General features: G+C 54.1%; 10 protein-coding genes and 1 non-coding gene across 11 annotated transcripts; 7 read left to right on the forward strand and 4 right to left on the reverse strand.

Moving 5' to 3' along the window:
* Positions 1–1,321: 1,321 nt before the first annotated feature.
* PV07_03412 (uncharacterized protein) lies at positions 1,322–1,849 on the reverse strand (the record flags this gene model as incomplete). Its single annotated transcript, XM_016390134.1, has 2 exons — positions 1,322–1,583; positions 1,641–1,849. 2 exons carry the CDS (start codon positions 1,847–1,849, stop codon positions 1,322–1,324), a joined length of 471 nt encoding a protein of 156 aa, XP_016252036.1.
* A 2,025-nt stretch (positions 1,850–3,874) lies between these two features.
* Positions 3,875–3,990, forward strand: PV07_03413. Its single transcript, XR_001622141.1, has one exon. It is a non-coding gene; the product is annotated as a 5S ribosomal RNA (ribosomal RNA).
* Positions 3,931–6,195, reverse strand: PV07_03414 (uncharacterized protein). Its single transcript, XM_016390135.1, has 2 exons — positions 6,089–6,195; positions 3,931–6,034 (listed from the first exon to the last, which is right to left on the reverse strand). Exons 1-2 carry the CDS (start codon positions 6,146–6,148, stop codon positions 4,670–4,672), a joined length of 1,425 nt encoding a protein of 474 aa, XP_016252037.1. The 5' UTR covers positions 6,149–6,195; the 3' UTR covers positions 3,931–4,669.
* A 468-nt stretch (positions 6,196–6,663) lies between these two features.
* On the forward strand, positions 6,664–7,804 carry PV07_03415 (uncharacterized protein). The gene is made up of 3 exons (XM_016390136.1): positions 6,664–7,301; positions 7,349–7,500; positions 7,548–7,804. Exons 1-3 carry the CDS (start codon positions 6,883–6,885, stop codon positions 7,757–7,759), a joined length of 783 nt encoding a protein of 260 aa, XP_016252038.1. The 5' UTR covers positions 6,664–6,882; the 3' UTR covers positions 7,760–7,804.
* Positions 7,805–10,802: 2,998 nt separating this feature from the next.
* Positions 10,803–12,276, forward strand: PV07_03416 (uncharacterized protein; the record flags this gene model as incomplete). Its single annotated transcript, XM_016390137.1, has 2 exons — positions 10,803–10,818; positions 10,877–12,276. The coding sequence occupies 2 exons, from the start codon at positions 10,803–10,805 to the stop codon at positions 12,274–12,276; spliced, it is 1,416 nt and encodes a 471-aa protein (XP_016252039.1).
* A 135-nt stretch (positions 12,277–12,411) lies between these two features.
* Positions 12,412–16,704, reverse strand: PV07_03417 (uncharacterized protein). Its single transcript, XM_016390138.1, has 2 exons — positions 15,898–16,704; positions 12,412–15,822 (listed from the first exon to the last, which is right to left on the reverse strand). Exons 1-2 carry the CDS (start codon positions 16,629–16,631, stop codon positions 12,648–12,650), a joined length of 3,909 nt encoding a protein of 1,302 aa, XP_016252040.1. The 5' UTR covers positions 16,632–16,704; the 3' UTR covers positions 12,412–12,647.
* A 163-nt stretch (positions 16,705–16,867) lies between these two features.
* PV07_03418 (uncharacterized protein) lies at positions 16,868–18,120 on the forward strand. Its single transcript, XM_016390139.1, has one exon. It carries the CDS (start codon positions 16,960–16,962, stop codon positions 17,872–17,874), a length of 915 nt encoding a protein of 304 aa, XP_016252041.1. The 5' UTR covers positions 16,868–16,959; the 3' UTR covers positions 17,875–18,120.
* Positions 18,121–18,704: 584 nt separating this feature from the next.
* PV07_03419 (uncharacterized protein) lies at positions 18,705–19,977 on the forward strand. The gene has a single exon (XM_016390140.1). The coding sequence runs from the start codon at positions 18,835–18,837 to the stop codon at positions 19,960–19,962; it is 1,128 nt and encodes a 375-aa protein (XP_016252042.1). The 5' UTR covers positions 18,705–18,834; the 3' UTR covers positions 19,963–19,977.
* A 464-nt stretch (positions 19,978–20,441) lies between these two features.
* PV07_03420 (uncharacterized protein) lies at positions 20,442–22,438 on the reverse strand (the record flags this gene model as incomplete). The annotated part of the gene is made up of 1 exon (XM_016390141.1): positions 20,442–22,438. The coding sequence occupies one exon, from the start codon at positions 22,436–22,438 to the stop codon at positions 20,483–20,485; it is 1,956 nt and encodes a 651-aa protein (XP_016252043.1). The 3' UTR covers positions 20,442–20,482.
* Positions 22,439–23,386: 948 nt separating this feature from the next.
* Positions 23,387–23,947, forward strand: PV07_03421 (uncharacterized protein; the record flags this gene model as incomplete). Its single annotated transcript, XM_016390142.1, has 1 exon — positions 23,387–23,947. One exon carries the CDS (start codon positions 23,387–23,389, stop codon positions 23,945–23,947), a length of 561 nt encoding a protein of 186 aa, XP_016252044.1.
* Positions 23,948–24,013: 66 nt separating this feature from the next.
* Positions 24,014–25,060, forward strand: PV07_03422 (uncharacterized protein; the record flags this gene model as incomplete). Its single annotated transcript, XM_016390143.1, has 2 exons — positions 24,014–24,172; positions 24,314–25,060. The coding sequence occupies 2 exons, from the start codon at positions 24,014–24,016 to the stop codon at positions 25,058–25,060; spliced, it is 906 nt and encodes a 301-aa protein (XP_016252045.1).
* Positions 25,061–27,844: the final 2,784 nt, after the last annotated feature.

Consider the following 27,844-nt stretch of genomic DNA (forward strand, 5'->3'; position numbering starts at 1 on the left):
GCCTACAGACGTCATCAGCTATTAGTATTCTGATGCCACGAAGGTTGGAATTGACGTACCAAAAAAACCTTCGGATTGCTATTCCCAATCAGCCGCATCCTTTTCATCTGTGGTGTCATCAAAACTTCAGGGCCAAGAGACGTCTGCCGCCCAAGTGATATAGTATGGCTTTCGGTGCCGTATTTCGGGAGGGGGAGAGAGGGGCAACGGGAGCAGCGACATCTTGAGTTCATCAGCAGCCCGGTGCCTTGTGCGACTACGAAGATGGATTTCAAAGATATCAGGCCTATATCGAGCTCGTCGTGCCCAATCCAGTGAACATGAGATGGATGTGCAATCTGGTCCTTTCCCTGTTCTTTCGCAAACGTGTCGGTGAACTCACTTCGCTGCTTAACTCTCTTCAGCCCAACAGAAATGTCCGAAGCGTTGGTTACCGGGAATTAGCTTACGCCTTCCAAAGAAGAGAAGAGGATTTGCAGCTTTTGGCCCAAAATTATAAGACCAATATCTGCGTCCGACATCCCTAGGGTAAATGTATTTCCTTGGGCCCTCATTGTACGTCGTGCGGCGAGCTGAGATCCAGGGCGATCGTGAAGCGCTTATACGGTTGGAGCACCCAGAAGAAACATAATGTCAACTCTGGGCGCTGTTATGGATCTCACTGACCGAAGAAAGCGGCGTCGAGGGGTTTTGACCAAGGACAGAAAAGCTCATGAGGTGTTGCGTGAGCCCATGACGTTACAGCGGGCGACGGAGAACAAGGTGATCTATTTTCCAACTCGGCACACCTTTCAACTCAAAAATACTACTCGGTTCGGAAGCAGATTTCAAGCAACATCAGACTTCGAATTAGGATCTGGAGACAGGACCTGATAAGTCGGGGTTGATGAGAGAGATTCATGCAGGATCGGTCTGCGCCATTGCTGCTAGAGGTTCCACAAGCAGTGATGATGCTTGCTTTCATGTCCCCGAACTTTCGAGGACGTTTGGACTGCGTCCTTCCTAGCAGAGCAGGAGATGGTGGTCTTCGCGTTTGCATTTCTGACTCACTCGACACATCCTTCGATGAACAGGTCAACGCGGTGCCGCCGAACGCCCGGGCTTGGGTCTTTCAAGAATGACTTCTGTCGCCAAGGATCCTTCATTATGCGTCGACAATGATATTAAATTCGGTTTCGAAAGGAGACATGTTATCGACCAGATACCAGCAGCTCATTAACTTCATTACTAGAGGTCACCAAACGGCCCATCAATATGTGTACTAGAGACACGCTAACTGCAACTTCCTGAGATGTTTCTGCGCACTCCAGTCGACGATCGTTCAATCGTCTTCAACCTTGCACTTTGCTCTGCATACCCAGTACTCGAAGTCGCTATTTTTGATATCAGCCTCAGGACTCGATTCGCCGCACAGGCCATGGACGTTGACATACCACTCGATACGAGGAAGTTTCTCCGCGTTGATACACAAGTAGTGTCCCTCGAGGCACGTCGGCACGCAATACTCGTTTCCTTTCTCGTCCTTTGGCGGAGACGGTGGCGTCCACTTGCACTTCATCTTGCAGAGGTCGTCCTCATAGATACTATCTACCGGTCAGATTTTCGGCACCATGTCCACATCAGCGAGAGCATCGCCCTACCACACCTTCTTGCACTCCTCGGTCGTGCAGCCTGCCTCACAGAACACTTCGCGCTCGTTGCAAAGCTGCTCGCAACGGCTGTCTGTCGGTTCTGGAGTATGGTCCAGACTGATCTGAACTGTCAAGCAGTCGCTGGACGGTCCTGCTTGGGTGATGGCGGGCACGGCAGCGGCAGAAGCCAGGAGGAGTGACCAGACGCTGAACAACATGATGGTGATGTATGCGGGATTGGACAGAGATCAAGAGCCTGATTTGAGACAAGGTGCGGAATGTTGGAGTGTTGGAGGAAGAAGAAGAAGAGAGAGGAAAACAGGATACTGGTCGGGTTTATATCTTGAAAAGTCTGGTGCCAGTGTCGACAGCAATGCTTGGCCTGCCTTCTGGCCTTTCAACACATGCAGATTGCAGTTGATCTAGCCTTTATGCCGGGTCAATACCGTGCGTGATAACCTCCTCCTTTCATTAGTGCCCCGGGTGCCAGCGGTTCGAGACCATCAATGCCATCTCGATGGGAGGCATCTCTTCAGCCACTTGAAACCATCCTTGGTCGTGGTTGGCGGTGGAGAGCCCTGTGCCGCTGGAGAAGGTCGTGTTTCCAAGTCCTCGTGCATATGCGGGTGCTGGGCCAGACCGCGCCACCCGGCATGCTTCCTAAACAGTGCCGTTCTCTAGGAACAGATGACCTTGTTGCAGCAAGTTCTTTCAGCTCCTGAAGAGGTCCAAACCGAACGCCTCCCTCGCTCGGTCGACATTTCCGGGCCAGTTGTTTGATACAGAACACCAAAGCAACCAACAACCCTCCTACCGCTCTCGTGTAAGGGAGCGTCTCTGTGGAAGGCCCCCACCAACGACCTGGACCAAGCTCCAAGTTGAGCAGACATGTGCGAGTAGTTTCACGCTCGTGCTTTGGTTAATGATGCCTGTCGGTGAAGGGTCTAAGATCAACATCGCCCAGCTGAAGCTCGAAGTCTCGAAAACCTCCCTCTTCCACCTTGCTGACGAGATAGATCCAAGATGCTCAGAAAACATGCCCTGACCTGTTTGTGGCTTGCTGAACGTCATGGCTGGCTGCATGGAACCGACAGGAGGCACAGCATTAGGCTTTCGAAACTTTCGAGGCGCTGCTTCGCTATCATCAACACTGAAAATCAAGTCATCGTGGAAACAACGCCTAGGAACATACGCTTGTCCAAGGTACTTACGAGGGATGGAAATGATCTGCTGTAGTCTCACATGTTGGTTCTCAGCCTGGAAATGAACAGACTTGAATGTTGATAGAAGCCGTGCCAAGGTAGCCTGGTGACCTAATAAGTGCTCGTTACGAGATATTGACTGGACAATCTGCGGGAAGACACGACCTACCTTGCGTTGCTATTGGCTCGCTGGTCAGCCGGGGGTCTGTTTCGGGAGATCTGCGTTTCAGCTCCATGCCCTGTGTCTTTGATGGCAGATCAGGCTGGCTGAGAAGTGAGGCGGCTTGCTGTATCGGACGAGCCAATCGACTCGTTGGAGTTTCTACACCGGGACCCTGAGTCGCTTGATGCACGTTCTTGCGGCCACTAGGCTTGATCCGATGATAGATAGTCAATGTGATGCAGGGAGTGGAACTATTTGTTCGGCCGGGTTCTTCAGTTCGTGGGAATGATGGACCAACTGTGCACAGGCTGTCGAGGCGTTGTCGATATCTAATGTAGACCGCTCGTGGCACAGTCAGAGACCATAAGGTAAAATTCGCTCAAAAGACCTGGGTACTCTAGGTCTTCCTGCCACTATTGTGCAGTCACCGGGGCAGCATGTGAAGTGGCTTCCAATCCCAACCGGGTCAGCAAACACTTCTCCTTCACAAGCTGAATACCATCAGCCATTAGGTAAACTGGAAAGGTTGTTTTGCAGCCTCAAGCTAGCCGTGTGGGAAGCTTGACGTAGTATTAGGCTGACCGCAATTGCGAAATGATCAACAATGTGGAGAAGCGTGACAGAAAATGAGCAACCAGAGTCACATATGCAAGCCACATAGAAGCCATGCAACAAGCAGCAGGGTCTGTTCGCTCTGGCCACAACGTTCTGGATTTTGCCACCAAGAAATTATTGTCCCATGAAAATTGTCTGGTCAATCAGAACGAAGGTCTGGAATTCGAGGGATCAAGCCACCTCGTATCTTAACTGCCAGTGTTCTCGACTCTCGGCCCCTCATTTTGGATTGATATTTTCTAGCATCACAATTCCATCCGCAATCGACCACAGGATGAGGAAAATAGGGCTTCCCGTTCGCTCAGCCGTACTCAAGCCTCATGCCGGTCAGTTAGTACTAACGTGGGTGACCAGTTGGGAATCCTGACTGTTGATTGTTTTTGCTGTTTGAATCTTTTTTGCAATCTTCCATGAACAATCGTGAGCAGAAGACGGGACCGGGGGCTGCAGTTTTGGGGGGACGTTGCCGGATGACCGACTGGAACGCTCAGCCTTGTTGCACTTGCGAGAACCAGAGCTTCGAGAGCAATATGTAATCAGTCGTCCAATAGCCCCACATAAAAAGAGAGACTAGCTAGATACCCCCATAGATAGGCGGCGCGGATGCTGGTTCCCATTCCTAATGCTGTCCACCGGCGTCCAGGGCCACAGACATCATCTCCAGACTGCTTCCGTTATCTTGAAAATACTCGCATCGGGTATATGTCCAACATTTTCCAGTTCTCGATCAGAGCTGAAAACCAATGAGAGATTCTGTGTGATCCATGGATATTGGTGAGTTGACTTCATACGGTGTGAGACGGCCTTGTCCTAGAGCAGTGTTGTAGGTAATCACGAAGATGTCCCAACTGCGCCTCTGCCATTCTTCTGATGCACTGAGAGAGCCGCACCCGTCAACACGACACCATGTTCAATATGTTTTCAGCCGGCCTCAATCACAGGCTGTAACGGGCCGATCTGTCGGCTCGTGTACCTCGTTATTAATCCCCATGGTGCCGCCGTCCTGGATCGCGATCTGAAACAGGGTATCTGGGAGGTATTCGCTATACTATTGCGAGCTATGCTGCGAATGCGTAACTGCCCAGAATGGCATACATCGACCAGGGACTTGTGTTTTGTCTCTTCTCAAGTGTTTCAGCCACAATGCTGGCATTTCGTATAGCCGAGTGGCCGGAAATGCTTTTCAATTGCAGAATCACCCAGTCCCGGACCTTTGTCTCAGGACTTGCGAACATGGCAGCCACGTAGAAAGGAAAGAGAAGTGTGTAACAGTGTAGTTTTCGAAGGGGTGAAGAATGGGTCGGCTTTTGTGTGAACTGAGGTCCTGTGGCACAGATCTCTTTTGCCATGGTGTCGATTATATGAGAAGCGAAGGCGACATTCAATTCGTGATGATGGACACCTGTGCTGTCTGAGATGATGCTCGCATATGTGGTTCGGATGAGATTGTTCAGCAGAATTCGCATGATTCGGATAACGTTGCAAGTCTGTGCCGTGAAATAGTCCGGATAGACGTCGTAATAATGCTCCAGCACTCCAGGCGAGCCCGTCGGGACTGAAATCCTGTGTGAAATCCACGCCGGTGGCATGTCCCTAGCAAGTGAGCCAAATTCGCTGTCTAGCCTCTTTGCTTGCGTGATGACGTCAGAAGGCTTTAGAAAGCCTTCCCTTACTGCTCCGCGAAAGTTGGCATACTTCATTACCAGGCCAGAAACCCGCCATTTGGGATCATTCACGTCGACATGAGGTTGTATGTCTGAGCGGAGTTTGATCAACGCAGGTGGAATTGGGGAGTCGCCCGCCACGCAGCTTATGAGCATGTTCGTGAACAGGCGAACTGATAGCCGTAAGCCGACGTAAGTTTCAAGCTGCTGGGGTCGGCGCAGCTTAACAAGTGCCAATGCACCCTTGACGTGGCTCATCCATGATTCAGATGAGATGGGACTGCGGTTGGTTAACTTTTCAAACAGGTCGAGAAGAAGTACTGCCAACAGAGTCGAGTCCGACGCGAGAAACTCCGTAGTTGTCACGGCATTTTTGACCAGCGGAAGAGCGGACAGATACATTTCTCGAGAGGGTTTGAAGGCACGTGGAGCGTCGTATTGAAAAGAAAAGAAAGCCAAGCTCACGGCATCAACACTGACTGCTAAGTGCTTGTCCAGCGGAGCTTGTCGACCAATCCGTTCCAGGACATCATACGTTTTGGCGAACCCAAGGACGTAATGGGAGAAGAAGGCTGCCCTTGCCCTGTCCACGAGTGGAGTGTCGATACTCGTTGCAATTGGTGCTGAAGGCAGGCCTCGAGCTTTGCGAATGACTGACTGGCTCTCATCTCGGATTCTTAATTGATCGGGGTCGCGGTAGCCCGAGCATGTTAGACCAGCTCTCACACACTGACCGCACGCATCCTTGTGAAGATCGCACTTGCAGCTAGTTAGCTAGAAGAACGATGCTTGCCCACACGCAAGGGTCCTCACACGAAGTTTCCTCCGTCTGCAATGAGCACAGGCTCGAGATGGCTTCCCGTTAAACACCATGATACAGGGGGCTGGGAGGATGGAAATGGAAGGAGATTCGGTGTTGCCTGTGATCTGACCTTTTCTCCATCGTCAGGACAAGGCGACTAGCGGAGGCTAAGCTCACTTCAACAGTGCCCAGAGATGCACGGAGCTTGCGCCTCTGTTGTTGATGCCATCTATGCAGCGTCAAAGCCAGTCGGGTTTAATCGGATTATGCTAAAATGCATTCCGATACAAGACTATTCCAAAAACGGCAGGTCTTCCGTCGACGTCATTGCTCGGCATAAAGTTGTTGCGTCCATTGTCCCGATGCCTTGTCTCCGTTGTCACCTTCGTTAACCTGCTGTCTGGGTGATTCGAGCCATCGAACGGGTCGAACGCAACAGTATCTCAAATGAGGAATAGCAGGACCCTTTGAATCCTCTGTCTACCATTCCTGAGCCCACGTCACGCGCTGAATTAGACTGTGGAGTGCTTCTATCCCCGGCTTGCAGCAGAACACCAGCCTTTTGGGGCAATGGACTTCCTTGAATGCTTCATGGCTTTCGGTAAGGTTCCGACGCCTCGATAATGCCATTGTCCAAAATCTTTGGCTAAGGGACGACCGCTTGACCCATATATACCTGATGAATTCCTTCTTGAATCGAAGGGAGTTCGGATCCTTCCACTCCTGACAGGTATCTCGGAAACCATACTTGGTTCCTCTATCTTTTCATCAGAAGCCATTTCACAAGGCTCGGATCAAATCTACCATGGCCTTTGCCTATAAGCGAGTGCTCATTGTCGGAGCGACGGCCGGAATTGGGGCTGCAATGGCAGATCATCTCATTAAACAAGGTACCAAGGTTATCGCCGTCGGGCGCCGACAGCAACGACTTGATGCCTTCGTCGAGAAGCACGGCAAAGACAAGGCCGGCGCCATCAGATTCGACATCTTAGAACGGGAAAAGATGGACGAGTTTGTGCGAGAAGCTACAGAAACCTACCCAGATTTGGATTGCGTCTTTCTAAATGCGGGAGTTCAGAGCATGATCGACCTGAGCCAACCGGAAAAGGTCGATCTTGCAGCTTTTCACTCAGAGGTGGCAGCGAATTTCTCATCTTTTGTGGATCTTGCCATCAAGTTCCTACCTTTCTTGATGAACAAGGAAACGGAGACCAGCCTGGTATTGTGAGTATGTCGTCCGAGTGGTGGATCACGGGCATTAACAGTGATAGCACCGGTTCAAACCTAGCCATCGTTCCTGCTGGTCCGCTACCTGCTTACTCCGCGTCAAAGGCAGCATTGAATGCCTTTGTTCTCTGTCTCCGCGACCAACTACGGAACTCGTCAGTCAGGGTCATCGAGATATCTCCACCTCCCGTTCAAAGTAGGTCTTTTCTTACTGTTCTTGACATAGTGACTAATAGCTGGAAGCTGAACTTCATGACTACTTGGGTGCTGAAAGGGGACGCTCCATGGGCATGCCGGTCGACAAGTTTATAGAGGCCGCCTTCGAGGGACTCGCTTCGGGAAGTGACCAGATTGTGATCGGAGCGGTCGGATCAGCGGAGATCTTCAATGACATTATCGCTAAGCGGAGGACGCTCTTTGAGAATCTGGTGAAGATGTGGAGGGGAGAAAAATAGGACAGAACTGGGCACGGCCTGCATGACGGCCACCATCTTATGCGCAAAGCTTTGTTCGTTGTACTACATAGAATTCTCCACTCCGATGGGCTCGTTTTCTTTAGGTACAAACATAAACGTTAAGTTAAAGATCTCAAAGGCTGAAAATACCGCTGCCGCAGATAAGGAGACAAGGCAAGTCATAGTGTCACGACCAGCCGTCCTAGCCTCCCCTGGTGAGTTTAGAAAGATTTTTAACGAGGCTGAAATAAACGGGCTTGGGATCTGACTGGTCATCCATCTATGAAATCTATTCCCGTAACCCTGCCCACTGGTCTTTAGGCTACCTCAGGAAGGCAGGTACGCACCTCCGAACTACGCCCCGAGCCGAACTGCGTCCACCCCAGACAAAACCGAGATTACTAGATTTTGTATGCCGAGGGACCAGTCAAGACCGCCCTTGCCGAAAAGCCTTGATCGTTTTTGTACTGATGGACATTCTTTGCTTCAATCTTTGCTCTCAGTCGCCTACTCAATTTCAGTGCCTGCCATCCCTTTCGAAATCCTACGGCTCGTGTCAAAACTGATGAGATCGGATGACACTGTGATGTCGAAGAAAAAGAGGAACAAGCTGGAAGGAAGAAATCGTTCTAGCCACCTAGGTAGTCAGGCTGCGCACAAGTCTCACTCCACAGACTCGAGCCCTCGTGATTACACAGTGGATGGATTTTTGAGCGGCCGAAGGACCAGACGCTGGCGCGACTGAGAGCACTCGGACCGTCCTAAGCTTCTACACGATCAGAACACGTTCACCCATGTCTAACGCCATAGGACCAGACACGGGGTTAAGGAGGATACTTTGAAATCAATTCGGGGAGAGATTTTTTCTCCCTTTCATGATGATGGTTTGATTACCTCGGTAACCGCAGGAATGTGGTGTGCGAGGAAATGGAGGTGGCAGGACTGATGAATGGCCCATTTGCGAATGTCGACTGGAGCCCAGATTTGCCTCATCACTCGTCGCACTTCTTTTGGGCGTTGCGCTACTCTGCTTTTGCCTTGCTACAACACGAATGTCTGCAATGAGGCTGGAGCACCTGAGTCGCGGATCTCGATCTGGTCATGGACTATCACCTGATCTTACCACAGTGTGAGTTCTGCAGCTGAGTCCCTTCCTGGCACTCCTCGTCCATGCAACAGCCTGACACCATCAGCTGGTGGCCGTTGCCTTTTGTGGCTTTGTTGTGCCTGTTCGTCATGGCCAGTTCTTTTGGATCAATCATGCATTACGGGATTCAGAAAGGCAGCCAACAGCGTGTTTGACACTAGCTGGCGTCGCTTATACGCGGCTCGTATGCAACACGAGCCACACTCGCAAAATCGAGCAATATCTGGAAAGGAGGATTCCTGTCCGTGACCGCCCTTTTCTTCATGGTCATCCACGCAGCATTCACAAAGACTGTTTCTTCCCCCTCGTCCAACGGGGCGAGGACGCCTTGGCCCGAAAAATCAAAGACGGTATGTTCCTCATGCCGTTCGCGATCGCCGCTCGCCTGGCGCCGCTCCTTGGACATGGCGAAAAGCTCTGCTTCCGCCACGCCATTCTCGTCGTTCCATCTCACGCGTTCTACCCCCCAGCTGAAATGATAATGTCCAAACACGCATAGCATCGGGCGTGCGCCAGCAATCTTGCCCAACTCCGCAGCACATCCACTCAGCCCAGGTATGTTGATAGCGTCCAATCTGTCCTTGGGCGGAGAGTGCATCACCCACAAGTTGACGGCACGGCCACGGTCGGGCGAGGAGTTCCATGCCTCGATTGACGCTGGTGATGGAAAAGGGGGATAGGTGAATGCATACGGCATGTTGAGAAAGTCGGGCTGCGTCGGGTTGCCGTAAACCCGGATCGGGACGTGCTTCTGGTCCGGGACAACGCAGTAGCCTACGGTTCGGACTTCTCGATCTAGATACTGGATGCCTGCAGCCCGTGCGTTTTCCGATGTAAACAGATCCAAGACATCTCGGGAGAACGCAGTATGGTTCTGGTCGAGGCCGAGGTCATGGTTGCCTGTGTTTTTTCCGTGATCAACATGCGTGGAAGACATTCACGCTCCACGTGCGGGAGCCTTACCAGCAACTATGATTTTCACAGGGTGCGGGAGGGACGCGATCCAGTCATATGCCTTTTGAAACTCCTCCAATGTGCCGTTGTCAGTCATGTCTCCAGCATGCACGAATATATCGCCGTGCGGCACGCTTTCCCGGCAGTCATCATTGTGTGTGTCGGAGGTGCAGACAATACGAAGCACCGGCGAGCCGAAGGTGGGCAGGGAGTCCATCTGAGCGGCCATCCCAGCGTCAGTCTCATCGAGTGTTGCAATGCGACAAGCAGGTGATCGATCAGTTTTGGCCAGAGCGGTTGCTGTGGCAGAAGAAGGCTTTTGCAATTGAGGCCACTGAATTCAGCCCGTGGGTGCTTTTCGCTTCTTGATCTGAACTAGGCCCGAACCTTGACGGCTTGTCCCGCGCACCAAGCTCGTCTGGGCTTGCAGGCAGCACGGATTTGGCCATGAGTTCGCCTCCAGCGTCCAGCCCACACTCCGCGAAAGGGGGGTCCACGGCCGGCCCCAGATTTTCCCTTTACGCGAAATATCGTTCGAGTGCTGTTTCTGTTCATTTCTTGTGGTGATTCTCTGTGCCTTAAAACATGGCAGTAAGGTGGATGAATCATACCACGGTGCACATCTCGCTTCGTGAGCCTTTGCCCAGACCTAGTATGAAGACCAGCACCGCCAACACTCGGTGACTGTGTCACAGAGGCCATGATTCATGCAAACTTGGATGGAATGGGATGATTCCCGTCCTCATGATCACTGAACACTCCTCGTACAGCCTGATCATCAGGCTGCGATATGATCCGAATGCCCCAAATGGGCTGGAGCGATTTGTGGATAAATAGACCTCGAAATATCTCCTCGACTCCCCTGGGTGTTCCGTTTCGCTAACTCTTCAAAGCGTATGAACTTTGGACTTGCCGGCCATTTTACTTCTGAAGCCAATAGCCATGCCCCCTGTACAACGTATGACTTTACTGGAGGTGGATATAATTATATGGAGCCAATTCTAATATAGTCATAGGCACAGCGACACTGGTTCCTGACGCGCTTGCGATCATCCAAAGGAACCATGCCGGGCTCCGTCGTCGCTCTGGCGCCTACGACAGCCACGTGTGGAAAGGCGGCCTGAATGTCGCCTCGGTCGACCTGATTGCCATGCTGGTCAGCGACGCCGGGCTGTCCAATCTCGAGCCGCAGTGGTGGAATGCTTCTCCGTGGGGATGCTTCCTCATCGGTCTCCAGCCTCGCGGCGGATGGCAGATCATGCAACGGGCAGTGCAATGGGGCAATGACAGGTGGGCCCATTCGTTCGGCGTCGACTGTAGCAAAAATGTCATGTACTCCTATTTCGCTTGCAGCATTCGGAATCGGCTTGAAGTCTGGGATTCCGACCGGTTCGATTCTCCCACGCAAGTTTCCGTGGCCGCAAAGCCCCATGTGCCCCCTCGATGGCTCTCCGACATCCTATTTGACCGCAAGAAAATGCCGGAACCGAGAGAATGGCGAGCTCTCAGGATCGACGGCGACCGTACATTCTCAATGGATCGACCGTCGAAACTGACGGACGGCAGCCGAGGCGGACAAGCTTTCATGTGTGAGATATTAAAGCCCCCCGACGGCAAGACTTACAATATCGCTGATCAAGCTCGAATGCAATTGCTCAGCGTGATGTTGGTGGCCATTGCCCTGATCAAACAAAAGCACCTCGAGCGCTGGGAGTGTGTCCTCACAGAGGAATTCCAACTCAACGATCAGCTGGGCGTCATCTTCCGAAGACTCCTTCGATTTCTGATGGTGGCCAATGTCTTCGTGGTTGGATTCATCATTTCGGCATTCTATGCGCTTTGGGTACACAATATCTTCGGCAACGCCGCTCCCTATCTCATCCAGCTTTGCTCGATAGCGTCGTGGGCTTTTGGCGCCATTGGTCTGCTGATGCTGGGAGGAAATCCTCGAGTCAGGATCAAGAGGGATAAGGAGACACCAACGTGGGTCGAAGAGCGCTTCGACGCGCTCCCCCTAGATGGTGCCGAGGAGGGCAAGTGCCGGCAGGCAGAATTGAAGTTTGGATACCTCCAAGGAACCACCTTCACGCCGGTTCAAGGGAGCTGCCGTGTCCCTCTTGATATTGTGAAGTTGATCTGCCAGTGGGACCTGATCTTGACGAGGAGTTGCGCATGGTATGGGGGGATGATTTGGTGTGCAGCATATCTCGGAGTCAGTATCGTGCTGCAAATTGCCGGCGCAAAGGTGGCAACGGTACCGGCCGAGGTCATGGCGGTTGTCATTCTTATTTTGACGTCCGTTGTGAGAGGAACTGGCGTATCTGGCTCGGAAGAGAGAATGATCCCCAGTTGGAAAGTCAAGCCAGATACAGCTTACGGCGCCACTTTGTTGGGAAAGATGATGTCGCGTGTTTGAGGCAGCGGGGACGATTGGGTAGATCGGAGGCACTCCCTTTGGCACTTGCATGCGGTCTGGGGGTCAGTTCGGCGATCGAGTAATGTACTTGGTCCTCTATCAATTCTGCGCGTCCGTGTTGTTCAGAATACAGTCGCCGGAATAAATACGAGTCTTTTGAATGGTTTTCCTAACTAGAGATTGGACAAGGCTGAGTACTCCTTGTCTCTCCACCGTGTGTGACTTTTGCCTATTCTGCTGGATATCAATGCAGAAACGAACAACGCAAGCCGAGCCATTTGTCTGCCATTCCATTGGCAGGTGTGATTATCACTTCCTCCTTGAATTTCCAACGTCACATTCTGGAACCGTACCTCCCTGATCATAGTTCGTCAACTAGGCTCCCCTTTCTCGGCAGAGACCTTGACATCCCTCCCAATCCGGAACAGCCGAAACAGCACATCCCACCACTTAGCCTTCTCTTTTCCCCCGTTCGCCCTGCCTTGATCCAAGACCTTGGCAGTCTCTCTCAGCATTCGTACTTCCTCTCCTCTTGGCTTCGTCATCTCAGCCACGGCCAGTGTTGCCTCTACGAGCTCGTATGCAGCCGCATAGTCCTCCGTAACAACGGCGCGCGAAAGCTCTGTCCCCGGGGTACGGTTTAGGTACTCCAGAATCACCTGGCGTAGTCCCTCGTGGCTCTCCTCCTCGGCATCCAAACGCTCCATTTCTTCACATACCCCCCGCCACGTCGCGGCGATATGCGCCTGCTGCTCTTCGACAGCCTCCTCGAAGGCTTTGTACGCTGTTTGTTTTGCCCGGGACAGGTCGCCTCTGCCAAGGTAATCAATGAAGCGGGACCCACGCGCGATGTAGCCTGGCGGCAGACTTGTCAGAAGACCGTCCAGGAACTTGTCCCTGAGAGCCGTCGCGCAATACAACTTGATGTACTGCTCTGCCGTCTGACTCTGTCTATCAATGGATTCCACCATGGCCACATTCTGCCGGAGGGTGCTGGAGATGGCCCATTCTTGCTCTGGATTTGTCGATGTTGAGGCTGTGCGCTCCCGCGCGAGACTCAGGCCTTCCAGAACGGTCTCTAAGTTTGGAGCCTTGGAGATGTCAGGCCGGAAGGGTATCGCCTCTAGCGCTGCAGTGTTTACGTCCACCACTCGGCCCAACCAACCCCAGTCATCGTCGGACAAAAGCCTATCCTGCATGATGGCTTGGGACACCGCAGCCATGCGAGCGGCGTCGCCCGCGGCGACTGCCAGGCCGAAGTTCGTCCAGAGCGCCTTGCGTTCCGGCCATGCAGAGTTTTTGACGCCGTGTTCGAGCCGAGACTGTGCTTGCCGCTTCCGAACCGCTTCGCGCAGCGGCAACACGAAAGCGAGATCGCTCGGATGATTGTACCGTATCGTGTAGTCCACCGCCCAATTGAGGAGCCACAGCTTGTTCTGACAGTCGGGCCACTCGATCTGGGCTTCGCTGAACTCGGAGTCTTTGAACTTGCGAATCCACTTTAGCATTGTGGAACCGAGTAGCTCGGGACACAGACGGTCGTCACCCATGCTGGATGGCCAAACGACTCTCAACGTTTCGATTGGGATCTGGCTCCAAGAAACGGGATCAGGGCTAAGCTGGTCGTTCAGATAGTGCAATATCACTGAGAGGAGGGTGAATCTCTCCGTTAGCACAAGCGGAGCGTACTCCCGCAGCCCTGCACGCACCGACATATCTTTGGTGAGCCACAACATCTTGTCCGACCGGCCCGCTTGATAGCTCTTGAATATCTCAAGCATGACAAAAAGAGGGTAGGGAGGAACCAGGAACGTTAAGCTGTCTCGTAGGGATTGCGTCGCGCAGGGGTTGATGACGTGGTACCGCTGACCACCCATAACTGGACCTATCTCGATATCGACAAGCCCCGCGGCTCTCAAAAGATCCAGGGCGTTCGAGATTGCTGTTGCAAGACTATTGCTCTGGGTGGGACGCCTGTGGTGCATGAAATCCCAGAGCTCGAGGGGGATGCCGCAGTGTCGGACATTTCCCACAAGCATCTCGGAGATCTCGAAGAGTTCCTCGAATTGCTCGACTTTTTCGAATTGCTCGAAGTATTCCTCGAACTCCTCGGAGTTTCGAAATTCGTCAAAATCTACGATGAGCGGCTCCAAAGACTCGACCTCGGGAATTACGCAGGTGAAAAACCCAAGGAGCAGCAATCCAAAGATGTCCAAGACCTGCCCCTGGCCGGACATACCGTGGATTACTCTCCATATAATCATGTCTGCTCGAGCGGATTCCCAAAGGTAGGGTGATATCCGTGTATCAGAATTTCGGTCGCTCCAGTCTAGGATCTTTCCCAGGCCGCAGAACGGCTTCGCGAGGTCATTTTTGTGGCACTGGATGGCGGTGGGATTACAAGACAGCGCCGAGAGTGCATTCTTCAGGTCTCTTTCCGGCTCATTCCCCGCTTCGGATAGGTCGAGCCGTGTGCCAGAGTAGTGAAGTATCAGGTCCGCTGCGGCAGAAGGGAGCATCGCGGCTTGCAGCGGGAAGACGCAAGTGTTCAGCTCTTTGGGGACAAGGTAATCAGTCTTCGTCATGGCCATGACAATCGTAACCTTCCCGCTCAGGTTCTGAGCCGCCCGGAGAAACTCATGCCACTTTTCTTGAGTGTCAGTCGTTTTGCACCCCATACGGTAAAGTTCGTCGATCCCGTCGAGCAGCAGGACAGCTGACTGCCGCCCTGTCGTTTCGATCCATTCGCCCAAGGCGTTGAGGTTTTCGACAGGGCATTTTGTGGGAACTAAAACACCTTCTGCTCCCAAGACCCAAGCAATGCCCTCGACAAGTGCCGCAAGACCTACTGCACAAGATTCTGATGCCGTGCTCCCCCCTTCGACTAGGCGTGTGTTGACGTAGACGACGCAATCAAACAGCCCCGAACGCGACCACCACCACTTCAGATGTCGAAGCATCTGTGTCTTGCCGATCCCAACGGTTCCCTTCAAGATGACAAACATGGCTCGGTCGGGCTTGACCAGCATCACCTCTAACCGCTCCACGTCACTGTCTCGGCCAAACAACACCGGTGCAGTCACTGTTGGCGCTGAGAGATGTGACTCCGGGAGAAGAGAGACCGGGCCGGAGTGTCCCTCGGACAAGCAGTATGTCGCCGGCACGCAGTAATCCTGTATCTCGACGGCTTCGGCATACTTGGCTCTTCGTCGGCGGTTTTGCATGAGGGCTTCGCGGGCCGCACCCGCGGATTCAATGAACGACTTGCCCTCGATGCACAAGGCACGGTAGAATGTTTTGGTGATAATAGGGGCAGCCGCCGCTTTGAGCTCGTATCTCATGGCAAGGACACCGCGGATGCCGTGACGCAGGAAGACCAATGCGAGGTTGCTGCTCCCCATGTCACCGGTATTGCCCGGCATGGCCGTCCGGCAGGCGCATAGAACGGCCCATTTCACACCATTCTGCGAGAGCAGCTCAGCGACTTCATCAGCTGAATGGCGTTCACGATGAGACAGCGCCTGATCGACAAAGTCGAGGGTGGCTCTGTGGCGGCCCGGGTTAGCTGGAACGAACAGATGTTGTAAATTGTTTGTGCCATTTGGATTGCTGCTTGCTTACCCATTCTCCGAACTGACGTTCCCGTGCATGTCCAGATGCACGAGACCAAAGCCACCGCGGGCCGTTCCGGCAGTCAGTCTCCTCCTCAGCTCGCCAAATGTAGCCGGCCTCACCAGCTCAACCACAACACGGCCGGGTCGGACGCCTGAGAGAGCCTCCACCAAGGGGAGAGCCGTCAGACGCGGGGGGACATCGGCGTTCGCATGAGACCTTGCTGTGACCACCAAGATGTGAAAGACCGATCCCGGAACTGATGGGACGGTCTTGCTCTGTCGCCCATTGTCTGGTACAACAAGCTCTCTTTGGACTCGGATGCGAGGAATTCCCGCCGTGGGCTGCTCCAAGATTTCCCAGTTGATTCGGTCGATTCCGTTCTGATCGGGGGTAAGCAAAATACTCAGCAATATGTCCTCGTCTTCATGCCCGTCGTCGTCGGAGAGTGGGCTTTTGAACTTGGAAAAGCCAAGCTGCTCGAAGAGAGAAGAACGGTAGCGTTCCAGGAGAGCTTCTGCATCCCGCGCGCGAGTCCTGGCAAATGGTTCGTTGCTGTATTCTTCAAAGTACCATCGCAAAAGCTGTTCCTGAGAGGTGGATTCAAAAGGGTCGCAGACTTCAAATTCCTTGTTGGCCAAGCCGAGTGTAGGAGGCGGGCAGAGTTCGATCCGCCACCGACGTGGAGAGCCTTCTCCTAATTGTCTGAGACGCCAGACTCCTGGAGGCGAACAGTCCGTCATGATTTCCAGTCAGAGAGAACGAGGAAAGACAGGGCAAGCATATTGTTCACAATGACGGCGAGTTTGGACTGCTTGTAAGTTGAAGTGGTGCGAGGCGCAGTGTTTGGTTGTGCAATCGCACCTCAGCTGTATGGTGTGATGATGGGCTGTGGTTCACACCACCGCTTCAGTGCTCTGAAAATACGTGCACTTGGCCTCCTAGTTCGCCCACTAATTGCACTTTCCAACTTTGGAACCTATCGCATCGCAAGTCAGGTCATTTGGCAGTCGGCGCCTTAACGAATCTGTCAGATCATAATAACGAGATGGTCTTGGTTACTGAGCAAATATGGCGGCTGCACCATTCCTCTCTCCAACGTTACGAGTCAACACATTCGAATTCTCCTGCAAAATGTCATTCCTGCTTCTTGACCCTTTGAAGACACCAGGCCCCAGCACCATTCCCCATCTCCTGGGGCGGTTCGTTCTCGACCGGTCGGACCCAATGATAGGTGGCTATGCTCCCGAAGACCCGTCCGGCGTTGTCGAGCGCTTCATCGACGACGAGTTAATCGCATCTAACGGAGAACTCTTCGTGCAGAGGCTTTCGTCCACGAAAATCACGGCAGTCGTTCGCAAGGCCATCCAAGTTGCCGTCAGGCACGAGGCGTCCAGCAACGGGGATACCACCATTGACTCGGTCAAGATCATCCGCCTGCGCATGAAGCAGGCGCGAGAGGCCTTCGACGCCTTGATCGATGCTGATACCATTCGGGCCCAGGTGCAACAGCTGATGAAGCGGGCCAAAACCAGCCGTGCGTGGATGATCACGGGCATTTTGATTGGCCAGGATGCTACCATTGAGACAAACGCCGAGTCGAAAAAGATCAAGGGAGTGTCAGCGGCGCTCGAGGTGCCTGCCGAAGTGGCCGCTGCGGCACCAGCGCTTGCTCCGCTGGCTGGCTCCAAAGTCGGAGAAGTTGCAGTCGAAAGGCGCCACGAGGCCGGGTCTAAGGTAAAGGGAACCATCGAGGGAGAGCGAGTATTTGCTGTCGAGTATTGGCGGTGCGAAAGTCCAAGTATGGTTGAGCGGCTCCGAGGCGGGCCGCCCATTCGAGAGCGTGGGCCGCAGTTTGTTGAAACTGGGGAGTACGGGCTTGGGGAAGAGGAAGAAGACGACATGGATGCTGATGATTTCTCCCTGGTACTTTCGACGAAACCAGAGCCATCCGCGGATGTTGGAGGGATTGTATTTGATTGCTGAGGTACGTGATGTCCGACCCATCTGCCAATACAGGACAATTGTTCTGTCGCGTCAAGAAGAACAGCAGGCATGCGAAGGAACCATGAATATAATAAGGATAACGCAGATAAAGTCGAAGTACTCGTTATGTATATCACCATATAGGGTGTTTCACTCCGCGGGGATGTCGATCACCTCACCTAAACCGGACAGGCCTCTGACCAAAAGGTCTCTAAATAGAGCACTGTAATAAGAGTAGTTACGTCGTTTTGTGAATCTCGTAGCAGTCTATGTTAATTAGTCAGTCAATCAAAGGTAACCTACTCTAGGTTAGCAGTGGGGTCGGAAAAGTACCCTTAGGGACACTCCTTGCTCAAATCTGAGAACGAAAATGGACTTTGGGGAGGTCAAGATTCGCCGCTGAGTATAATGGGATGCTGGCTGACGAACGCGTCAACACTCGAAGGTGGTATTCTCTGCACATCCCTTCCAGACAACGCTTACCACACAAACGCCTTGGTAATCGCTCAGAATCATCCTCGTTGGCGTCTGCACGCCCGCGCGTCGCCCAACGGATTTGTCAGAAATCTACGGTGTGTCTACATACGTCCGAATGAGGAGATTCTGGCACCATCACGTGCCCGGGGTCAAGCGCTCGACATCGGTCTCTTGCGGGAATATCTAAGCAACGTCCGCAACAGCCTGAAAGGGTACAGCATACACCAAATTGGGAAGCTTGGACGGTTCCAACCACAACATCCATGATCCGAGATATTGGAGGGCAGAGTGAAGATATCCAAAGGGTTGTGTCGAGGGGCTGAATATATATAGACCATGTTTTCATTCCACGAGCCTCCTCGCTTCTCTGGCCCCCTACAGTTTTCAAGACTCCCTGTTGCAGACTAAGACTTTTGTCTAAATCATCTCTCAAATCTTTGACCATTTCATTGAATCCCAAAGGCTCACCAGAGACGCTCCATTATGGCGACGTCCAGCAGCTCCAAGGTCTCGAGGCCAGGCCACTGGATCGTTTCTGAGTTCGGTGGCCCCTCCGTGCTCAAGTGGGAACAATTCAGCTCTCTCCCGGTCCCTACTCCATCGACAGCACGGGTCCGAATATTGATCTGTGGCATTTCTGGAGCCGACAACAACATGCGCGCCGGCGGTTACACCCGCAACCCACTGGCGGCGCGCCCGGGGTTTACCCCGGGATTCGAGATCGTGGGAGTGATCGAGGAATTCGGTCGTGGCACAGAGGATCGACATGGCTTTGAAGTTGGCGACGTTGTTGCCTCGCTCTGCGTCGTCGGAGGATATGGCACGCACACGATCGTGCCCCTGGATGAGATGCTCAAGTTGAGAAAGGACGACGACTTGGTCGCTGCCGCAGCCCTTCCGCTGAACTACATGACGGCGTATGGGATGTTGAAGAAGAGCGCCTTTCCTGTCGACGAGAAGACGGAGTCTGTGCTGGTCGGATCCGTGGCCGGCGGTGTTGGGACCGCCGTCGTCCAGCTTATACGGCTCCTCTATCCCAACGTGACGACGATCATTGGAACTGCCTCGCCGGGGAAATTCGCATTTCTGGAGTCGCTGGGGGTGCGCCCTGTTGACAGAAACATCCCACCCGAACAACTTCCCGGCGCGGTCAAGGCGGTCAATGGCGGCCGTGGGGTCGACATCGCCTACGAAATGATTGGATCTCCCACCAGTATGGATGCATTCCTCTCCGCCACCAAGGAAGGGACCGGAAGGATGATCGCCATCGGATTTCTGGGCAACATCAAATCCGATGGAACCGGCTTGGAAGCAAAGGTTTTCGACCCTCTCAAGTACTGTGCCGACCGACCCGACAGGACAAGCTTCTTCAGCGTCACAAACCACTACTGGAAAGGCCAGAGGGCAGTCTTCAAGAACGACTTTGAAAACGAGCTTCTGCGGTTGGTACGATCCAACAGCCTGGCTCCCATTGTCAGCAAGTTGTGGAGGCTTGAGGACGCCGTGGCGATTAACGAGATGCTTACCACCGGAGCGGGAATCATGGGAAAGCATGAGATGGTCGTGGACGAAGGGGTTTGGGAGCAGTATAGTGCCACAAGGTCAGAGTGAGGATAGTAATGTTAGAGCCTAGCGCTTCTCAATAGCAAATCTCGTTGTTTTGAATGGAGCATCAAGTAGCCTACCTCATTTTTTATTCAGCCTCGTTCAGCCGTGATGGGCGGTCAAGTTAGCGTCAGAGATAGCTAGTTCAACCACCGTAGGCTAGCTGGCATAGAGGTAACCTGGCTCCGAGTGTCATACCCAAGTTACAACGAACAGAGCTTCTTTCGTTGCGGCACGAACTATTCTCAGGTGAATGCTGGAGGAGTTGGGAGAGATGGTTGGAATGTTCAATGGTTCTTCCGTGTGTCTCCAATACACGAAAGATCTCGTAACCCTTCTAAGCTCTACAGATAACCTGCCAGCGATTTCGAAATCTGGCATCCATGAAAGAACTATGGCGGAAGATACATCCTGTTGCAACCGATCTTCGAGAAAGTCAGGCAGGGTCAGGACTGACGAATGAATTGTCCCAGTGTCCTCCCCATGGAACTAGCCTCGAACATCAACGTCGGGCGCGGTGATAACATTACAACTTACTTCCAACACCATGGACTTCGGCGCCGTAGCTGCCGAGACCGTTGCTTTCAGCTCCGTGGGTCGGAACACTGGCGACCGTAGACGATCGTTGCGTCGTTGATGTCAGAGCCAACAGCTTTACAAACAGGTGCAAGTCACCAGTCCATTTCTTTCCGTCCTGGAGCACCTCTTCGACCCGCCCGTTGAGCATTCGCAGCAGGTCTTCCTTGTCCAATGTCATGGTGAGGCCAGCAGGATCGCCCACGAAGGTCTTGTGTTCCGTTGGTTGGCGCCGGTGAGTGAGCGCGCCATTGCTCAGCGTCAGCCTCCAACGTTGTTGTTCGCTGGGCACGCATATCTCGATGATAATGGGAGCCGACTCTTGTCCTGCCCTTGGCCCGTCTATGAGCACCGCCAGACTAGTCAACCATTGATCGACCGGCAGCGTAGGGATGAAATACTCTATGGCGCGCTCCGGGCGGGCGCCCTGTTCCATGTCCTGCGCGCCGGTCAGGTAGAAATTGCGCCACGTCGCGTTCTCGGTGGCGTATGCCAGCCGCTTGTATACCGAAGCAAGGGCCGCCCGGGCCTCTGCATGTTCAGGCTCGGCGGCAATGACATGGCTCAACAGAGTGGCCGAAAATCTGAGATCACCCTCTTGTGCAAAGATCCGGGCCGTGGCGACCACCTCATCGGCGCCGCCCATGCACCTGATGTATCGTTGGCCTTCTTCGGCCGGCGGATGTTGCCAGAGATGGGCTGGATTACCGTCAAACCAGCCGAGGTAGCGCTGGTAAATCCCCTTGACGTTGTGGCTGATGGAACCATAGTATCCTTGTAGATGCCATGCCTGCTGCAGCCGGGGCGGGAGCGTCAGTTTTTCTGCAATCTCGATCCCCGTCAGACCATCGTTCATCATGCGGATGGTCTGGTCGTGCAGGTACGCGTAGAAGTCCCTTTGCTCCGATATGAGAGTGATGACATTGCTCCGGCCCCAGGTTGGCCAGTGGTGGCTGGCGAGAAGAACATCGACGTCCTGGCAATACAGAACCATCGTCTCGTCCAGATAAGCCGACCACGCTTTGGAGTCACGAACCAGGGCTCCGCGGAGCGTGATGATGTTGTGCATACAGTGGGTGGCACACTCTGCAATCAGCAGGGCCCGACAATCCGGGAAATAAAAGTTCATCTCGGATGGTGCCTCTGTTTCTGGGACGAGCTGGAAGATGATCCTCACACCGTCGACGACAAGTTCCTCTCCGGTGCGGGTAATGGAGACGTTGGGCGGGATCAACGAGCGTGTACCCCAGGATCCAGCGATTCCCAAACCACACCCGATGAAGCCCTCCGGTCCGGGCTCAAGATGCCTGCCATACATGTACCCTGCCCGACGCATCATGCCCGGGCCGACGTACACATTCTCGCTGATAGCTTCCTCGAGAAAGCCCTCGGGAGCAATGATAGGGATATGAGAGGGACTCGCGGTCGTCGCGGCGAGTCCTTCGGTCGTTGCCGAGTCCAAGATCCCCTGCGCTCCGCCAAAGTGGTCTGCATGCGAATGAGAGAAGACCAAGCCAGTAATCGGACGGGGGCCACGGTGCTCCCGGTAGAATGCCAGTGCCGCCGAAGCACACTCGCAGGACACCAAGGGGTCGATAGCTATCACGCCCTTTTCCCCTTCCACGAGAGTCAGGTTGGAAATATCAAAGCCTCGGACCTGGTAGATACCGTCGGTCACCCTGAAAAGGCCTTGCTTCAGGCATAACTGGCCTTGTCGCCATAGCCGGGGTTCGGCGGTCGGCGGACATTCCTCCTCGAGAAACCTATACTGGTCATTGTTCCACACGACGCGGCCGTCCTGGGCTGTGATGATGCACGGGCTCAAAGCTGCGATGAAGCCGCGAGAGGCATCGTCGTAGTCCTGCCTGTCCGCAAAGGAAGGGCCACCCAGCGTTGGCACAGTCATGGTCACGGTCGACGGCGCTCGAGCCAACCCTCCTAACTAGAATATGGCCCTTTCACTGTCCGACTTTGGAGAAGAGAAATAAGTAGTCGACGGCAAGCGCAAGCACCGAAGAGGAGAGAGAGCAATTCCTTGCTCGTTGAAGTTAGACGTGACCCCCTTACCTGGTTCGGCGCCGAAGTATATGAGGGGTTTCCTTAGCCTGCCGAACCCACCGAGGCCAAGCAGAGAACTGGCGGGCGTTCGCCCTACTCTAATAAGTAATGCCTGACAGGTTCCGATTTCGTCTACCGAAGGATGATTCTCTGTGTCCTGAGGGTGCAGCCACTCTTCTCCGCCACCAGCAAAAGAGATTGTTCGGATTGAGCAGCTGTTGGAACCACGGTGGACCTCGGTGAACCTCGTTCGGGAGGCGTCTCTAGCCACCAGGCGGCCATTCTGTTTCCCTTCGGCTACAGTGTCGCCTCTGCACACCCATCGCTGTCTGCGTTCCCCTCCTCCAATGTTAAGCTTGACCTCTGGCGCCCGCAAGTCGGGCGAGCGCGCGAAGCTTGCCTGCGTGCAGTGCCATTTGCGCAAGGCACGTGAGGCCGCTACTGAACTGCAGCGCTCGAGTCGACTAACAGGAAGTCAGGTCAGATGTGATCTCGAAGATCAGCCTACAGGTGTGTGTAGCCATTGTCAGCGTCGTGATCAGCCGTGCCGGTGAGTCCCTGGTCCTACACCCAGGCGTTGACGATATTCACTCTTTGGCACAGACGGCGACAGGTCCCTCCCAGAACAGCCCACCACAAATCAGCTTCTGGTCCCCCTTCGGCAGCAGGGAGTGAAGAAGCCCCGCATGCTCATCAAAGCTGGGCCAACCCTCGCCCCGGCCGGGATGGCGACTATGCGCTCCTCCAGCCTGGTCAGTCGGGCTACATTGGAGAGCACTCCTTCATGTCCCACACCATGTCGCCGCAGGCATCCCTTGTCAACCCAACAGTGGGCAACGTCTCAGATCTCGTGAACAGACAGCTGTTGGAAGCCACGGCTGCGACGACATTGCCTCCTCCGCTTATGGTAGAAGCGTTGACAGAAGCCTTCTTCATGCACCTTCACCCGCGGATGCCGATTGTCGACCGCGCAGATGTCGAGGTGGCAGCCCCGTCGATAGTGTTGATACAGGCTTTGTGCATGGTTGGAAGCCTGATCCGGCACCCCAAAGGCTCAAGCCCCCTGGCGGAAACCGAGCTCTTGTACGCCAAGGTCAAGGCATTGCTTCAAGCGGGCGTGGAGAAGGACAACCTCACCACCCTGAAGGCGCTGTGTCTTTTCAGCTGTTGGAATGTGACGCCACCCTCCGTAGTCAGCCTAGACTGCGCGTGGTTCTGGCTCGGAGCGACGATACGGTTTGCCCTCCACATGGGACTGCACCAAGAGTCGACCGTGTCCAAGTACCAATCCCCAGCTGCTCGCCGGATCGCGTGGTACTTGTTTGCAAGTGCCAAGTATCTCCCGTCCGGCCGGTGACTTACTGACTCGCGGCCACAGGTCCACGACAAGCTGATGTCGGCCTGCTTTGGTCGTCCCGCCACCATGCAACTGCACGAATTCGAGGTCCGGCCTTTACAGCCTGCCGACTTCGATGTGGTCAACGAAAGTTCGGAACTCTTCATTGAATTCACGAAGCTGGGGCTCATCCTGGCCCGCATACTGGATGTGTATGCTCGAAGGCTCGAAGTCCCCTTTCAAAAGGTACGTTGCCGCTCCCGCTTCCGACACCGGCATCATGCCTCCCAACCCCCACCGGGTCACCGGGGCTTCTGAGAGTCCTTTCCCCCGGCGGGCCTTTTCCCCCGGCGGGCCTGACCAGCAATAAGCTCATGATATCTCCAGGAGCAGGCAAGCACGATCCTCGTCTCTCTGAAACAGTGGATCAACGACCTCCCAGAGAGGTCACGTTTATATCCCCTCTCCGGGCGGCGTATCTATCGACGAGACGTTTACGAGATACACGTCTGTTACTTTACTACCCTCATCACATTCTTCCATTTATGCGGGCAAGTGTTTGACCCGACTTCGTCAGGCCTGATCTCGCTGGTCGCGTCGTCGTGCATGGCACAGCTCTACGAAGAAATGCGCTTTCGGGACGATGTCAATTTCCTGATGTCTCCAAACAATTGGTACCTGATGGTGGCTTGCGTGCCACAGATCCACTATGCAGAAGGAGAGTATGACCAGGACGGGGTGTGCGCGCGAGAGCTGAACATCCTGATTCGGATTCTACAAGAAATGTGTCTGAAATGGCCGGGGGCCAAGAACATTCTGGACACGGTTCTTCGATTGAGCGCGTCGGGCGAGGGCTCGACTCTAATGACTCAGCTCCTTGCTCGCCGGCCCGCCGTTGATCAAGATCAGGCTGGAAGGACACCTGGAGCGACTGTTGGAGACGCCCACGGCCTGTTTCCATTTCCCCCATCCATGTGCCCCAGGATGAACCTGCTGGACCGGGCAGCCAATCGACCGGAGGCAACGCCAGCACATTGGACATCGCTCACGGACCAAGACTTGTTTTCCATCTTTGACCTGTTCAACTCGAACCCCGGAAATAACGTACTAATCGACTCGTTTCAATCTACCTAGAATCTCACTGGCGAACCTGCCGGTCAGCTTCCCTGAGTTTCTGCTTGGCGGTTCTGCAGGGACGTGCCGCCGTGTTTCTCGTCATTACAGCGTGTATTGGAAGCCCGGGAGCCCTTCAAGCACCACAAGACCCACCGCAGCTCGTTTGTTCTGGTGGCTGAAAAAGATAAACAAGAAGGCAACAATGAGAAGAGTCAGAAGATTGCATCTGTGTACGAGAATCGTCGTCAGCTCTTGCTTGAGGTCGAATAAGAGAGTACGAGCAGGGTGAACCCGCAGTCGACCTCGACTCCTGGCTAAAAGGGAGAAAGGATTGGGGCTTACGCGATGGATGCCCAGACTCCGGGGAGATATCTCGGAGAATCTTGGCTGCGGAACACCAGGGATCCGATGATACCGCCAATGCCTCCAAACGTGATGATGCTGGCACTGCAGAAAACCCGCTTCCACTGGCCACGGATGTTGTTGGCCTGCCAGGCCAGCACCGCGGGAATATTGGCCTGACTGCCCGAGTTCAGCAAGAAAACGCCGAAATATTGCACACCCGGCGAGTGGGTCCACCCGAGCAGGCTCAGGCCCACGATGCACATGGTGGAGTTGAATGCGACGACGGGGCTCCGGTAGCGGTACTTGTCGCTCAACCAGCCCTCGGCGAGCATAACAAAGCCGGCGCAGAATGGCGGCGGAGTGGAGAGAAGCTGAGACACTCCGTAGCTATAGCCCATCTGCGCCTGGAGGATCAGGGGAAGAAAGAAGGAAATCGCGTACGCGACCGTGGTGGCGAAGCTGTTTGAGAGGCAACCAGGTCAGTCAGATCCATGCTGGTCTCCCCCTCTGGTAATGTCGGCGACTGGGTAAGGATTTATCTGGCTCAATCAAAGCTTACCATTGAATCAGAGCAAAGGCCCAGATCTTGACGTCCAGCATCGGCCGGAAAAATGTAGTCAGGACGAACGGCTCCGTTTCGGCGTCGTTCCGGTCGCGATTGATCCGGCGGATGATGAAGGCAGCCTCTCTGTCGGTCAGGAACCGCCACGATTTGTGAGCTTGGTTCGGCAGGTCGACGAGGACTAGATAGGAAACCAAGCCAATGAGGCAGGTGATGATTCCTTCCATGATGAAGATCCACCGCCAGGGGCCCAAGCCTGCGAGCCCGGCCATCCGTGAAAAGATCCATCCAAGAACCCCGTTGAACGACGACGCCCAGATAGAGACCAAGTAAAAGGTCGAATACCGTTTGTGCACCTCATCTGGAGAACGCGCAGTGGCGCTGTCAGTTCGACCTTTCGCATCTGGCCAGCCCCCAGCGAAGGGGGTGGCAGTTGATGGGACTCACATCGAGTGTACCATGTCGAGAGAAGGTATACGATTCCCGGAAATAGTCCGGCTTCAAGGACACCGAGCAGGGCGCGGAGGCCGTAGAGCTCTCTGTAGTTGTGGATGAAACCGCAACACTGGTGGACTCAAGTCAGCCCGTGTGTGCGGAGGAAGGTTCCCGAGGTCGCGAGAGGGTGACCATACCAACAATACCACCCCCCAGGCCAAGGCCAGGGAAGGGAGGTATTTTCGGGGGCCGATGATCCGGATGATGGAGACCCCAGGAAGCTGGCACACGACGTAGGGTACGAAGAAGATCAAGAGCGCAACGGACTTTTTTCGATGGATCGAAACATCAGCAATCTAACGACGAGGCATTGTTCAGAGATTACTGACATAGCGATTGCCTTCGCCGAGGTTCAAGTCCTTTAACATGCTGGTTCGACGGCTTCCAGTCAGCGAGGCTCTCTCGCTCAGACAGAAAACGGAACTGCAACAACAAAAAAAGACTCACCCAGCCACGGCAGCGACCCCCAGCTGGGCCCGGTCCAGGACGCAGATAGCGAACAGAAACCCACACATGATCAGCAGGCGTCGATCGACCCTACGAATGATTTTGCGCTGCTCGTGGGCGGAAAACTCCTCATCTTCAACCTCCAGACTGTCTTTGACCAAGGGAAGAGGCAACGAGGAGTCATGCGGTCGCTGTTGCTCGTCCTCGATAAATTCTTCGGTCGGGTGCGTCTTTGTAGACATGGCGCTGGATTCTCGAGTTTTCGGGTTTGAGAGGCCGTCACTGAAGACGGTCCCAACTCTCGTACGTGCAACGTAAGGGTTGAACTTGTTGTTAGGGTGATAAATTCGGATCCAAATGATCCCATCCTCTCACTATCATTCCCGTCCAGAGCCACCTTTTTAAGCCTGAACGGAACACTCATCCCTGTGATCTCGGTCCGAGGAGGTGGCAGAAGGACCGAATTGGTAGTTCAGGAAGGCCAGGGTACAAAACTTCAGGCTGGGGTATGGGGTTGTCGATTTGAATCTGGGGATGGAGAGGAAAAGTGGGACCCAACTCCCGTTACACTGCTCGGCTGCAAGCTGGATGCGGGGCTCCACACTGCACTGAGGGGGACTGCGTCTGTACAGCAGGGTGGAGAGAAAACTCGGCGCCCTTCGGTCCAGCCAGCCGAAGCTGGATCCGAGACCAAAGTACTGTACGTAACGTGAACCCAATCAGCAAGCTTGAGGGCTCCGTTAGGCGAGCAGCAATGTTGTCGTATGAGGCGTGAAAGCCGTCTCCTAGCAAGCAAACAAGCCCCGCAAGAATAGGATACGTATGTAGACGAAGAGCCGAGCCAGTGTGTTGCAGGTGATTGATGGACCTGCTTTCTACCCACCCTTGCGCTCTCCCTCTTTCTCGGATAAGCCTGGGCAACTACATTCTCGGTGCCATTGACCGACTGCTTG

The sequence above is a fragment of the Cladophialophora immunda genome, assembly GCF_000835495.1.
Source record: "Cladophialophora immunda strain CBS 83496 unplaced genomic scaffold supercont1.2, whole genome shotgun sequence".
NCBI classification, from domain to species: domain Eukaryota; kingdom Fungi; phylum Ascomycota; class Eurotiomycetes; order Chaetothyriales; family Herpotrichiellaceae; genus Cladophialophora; species Cladophialophora immunda.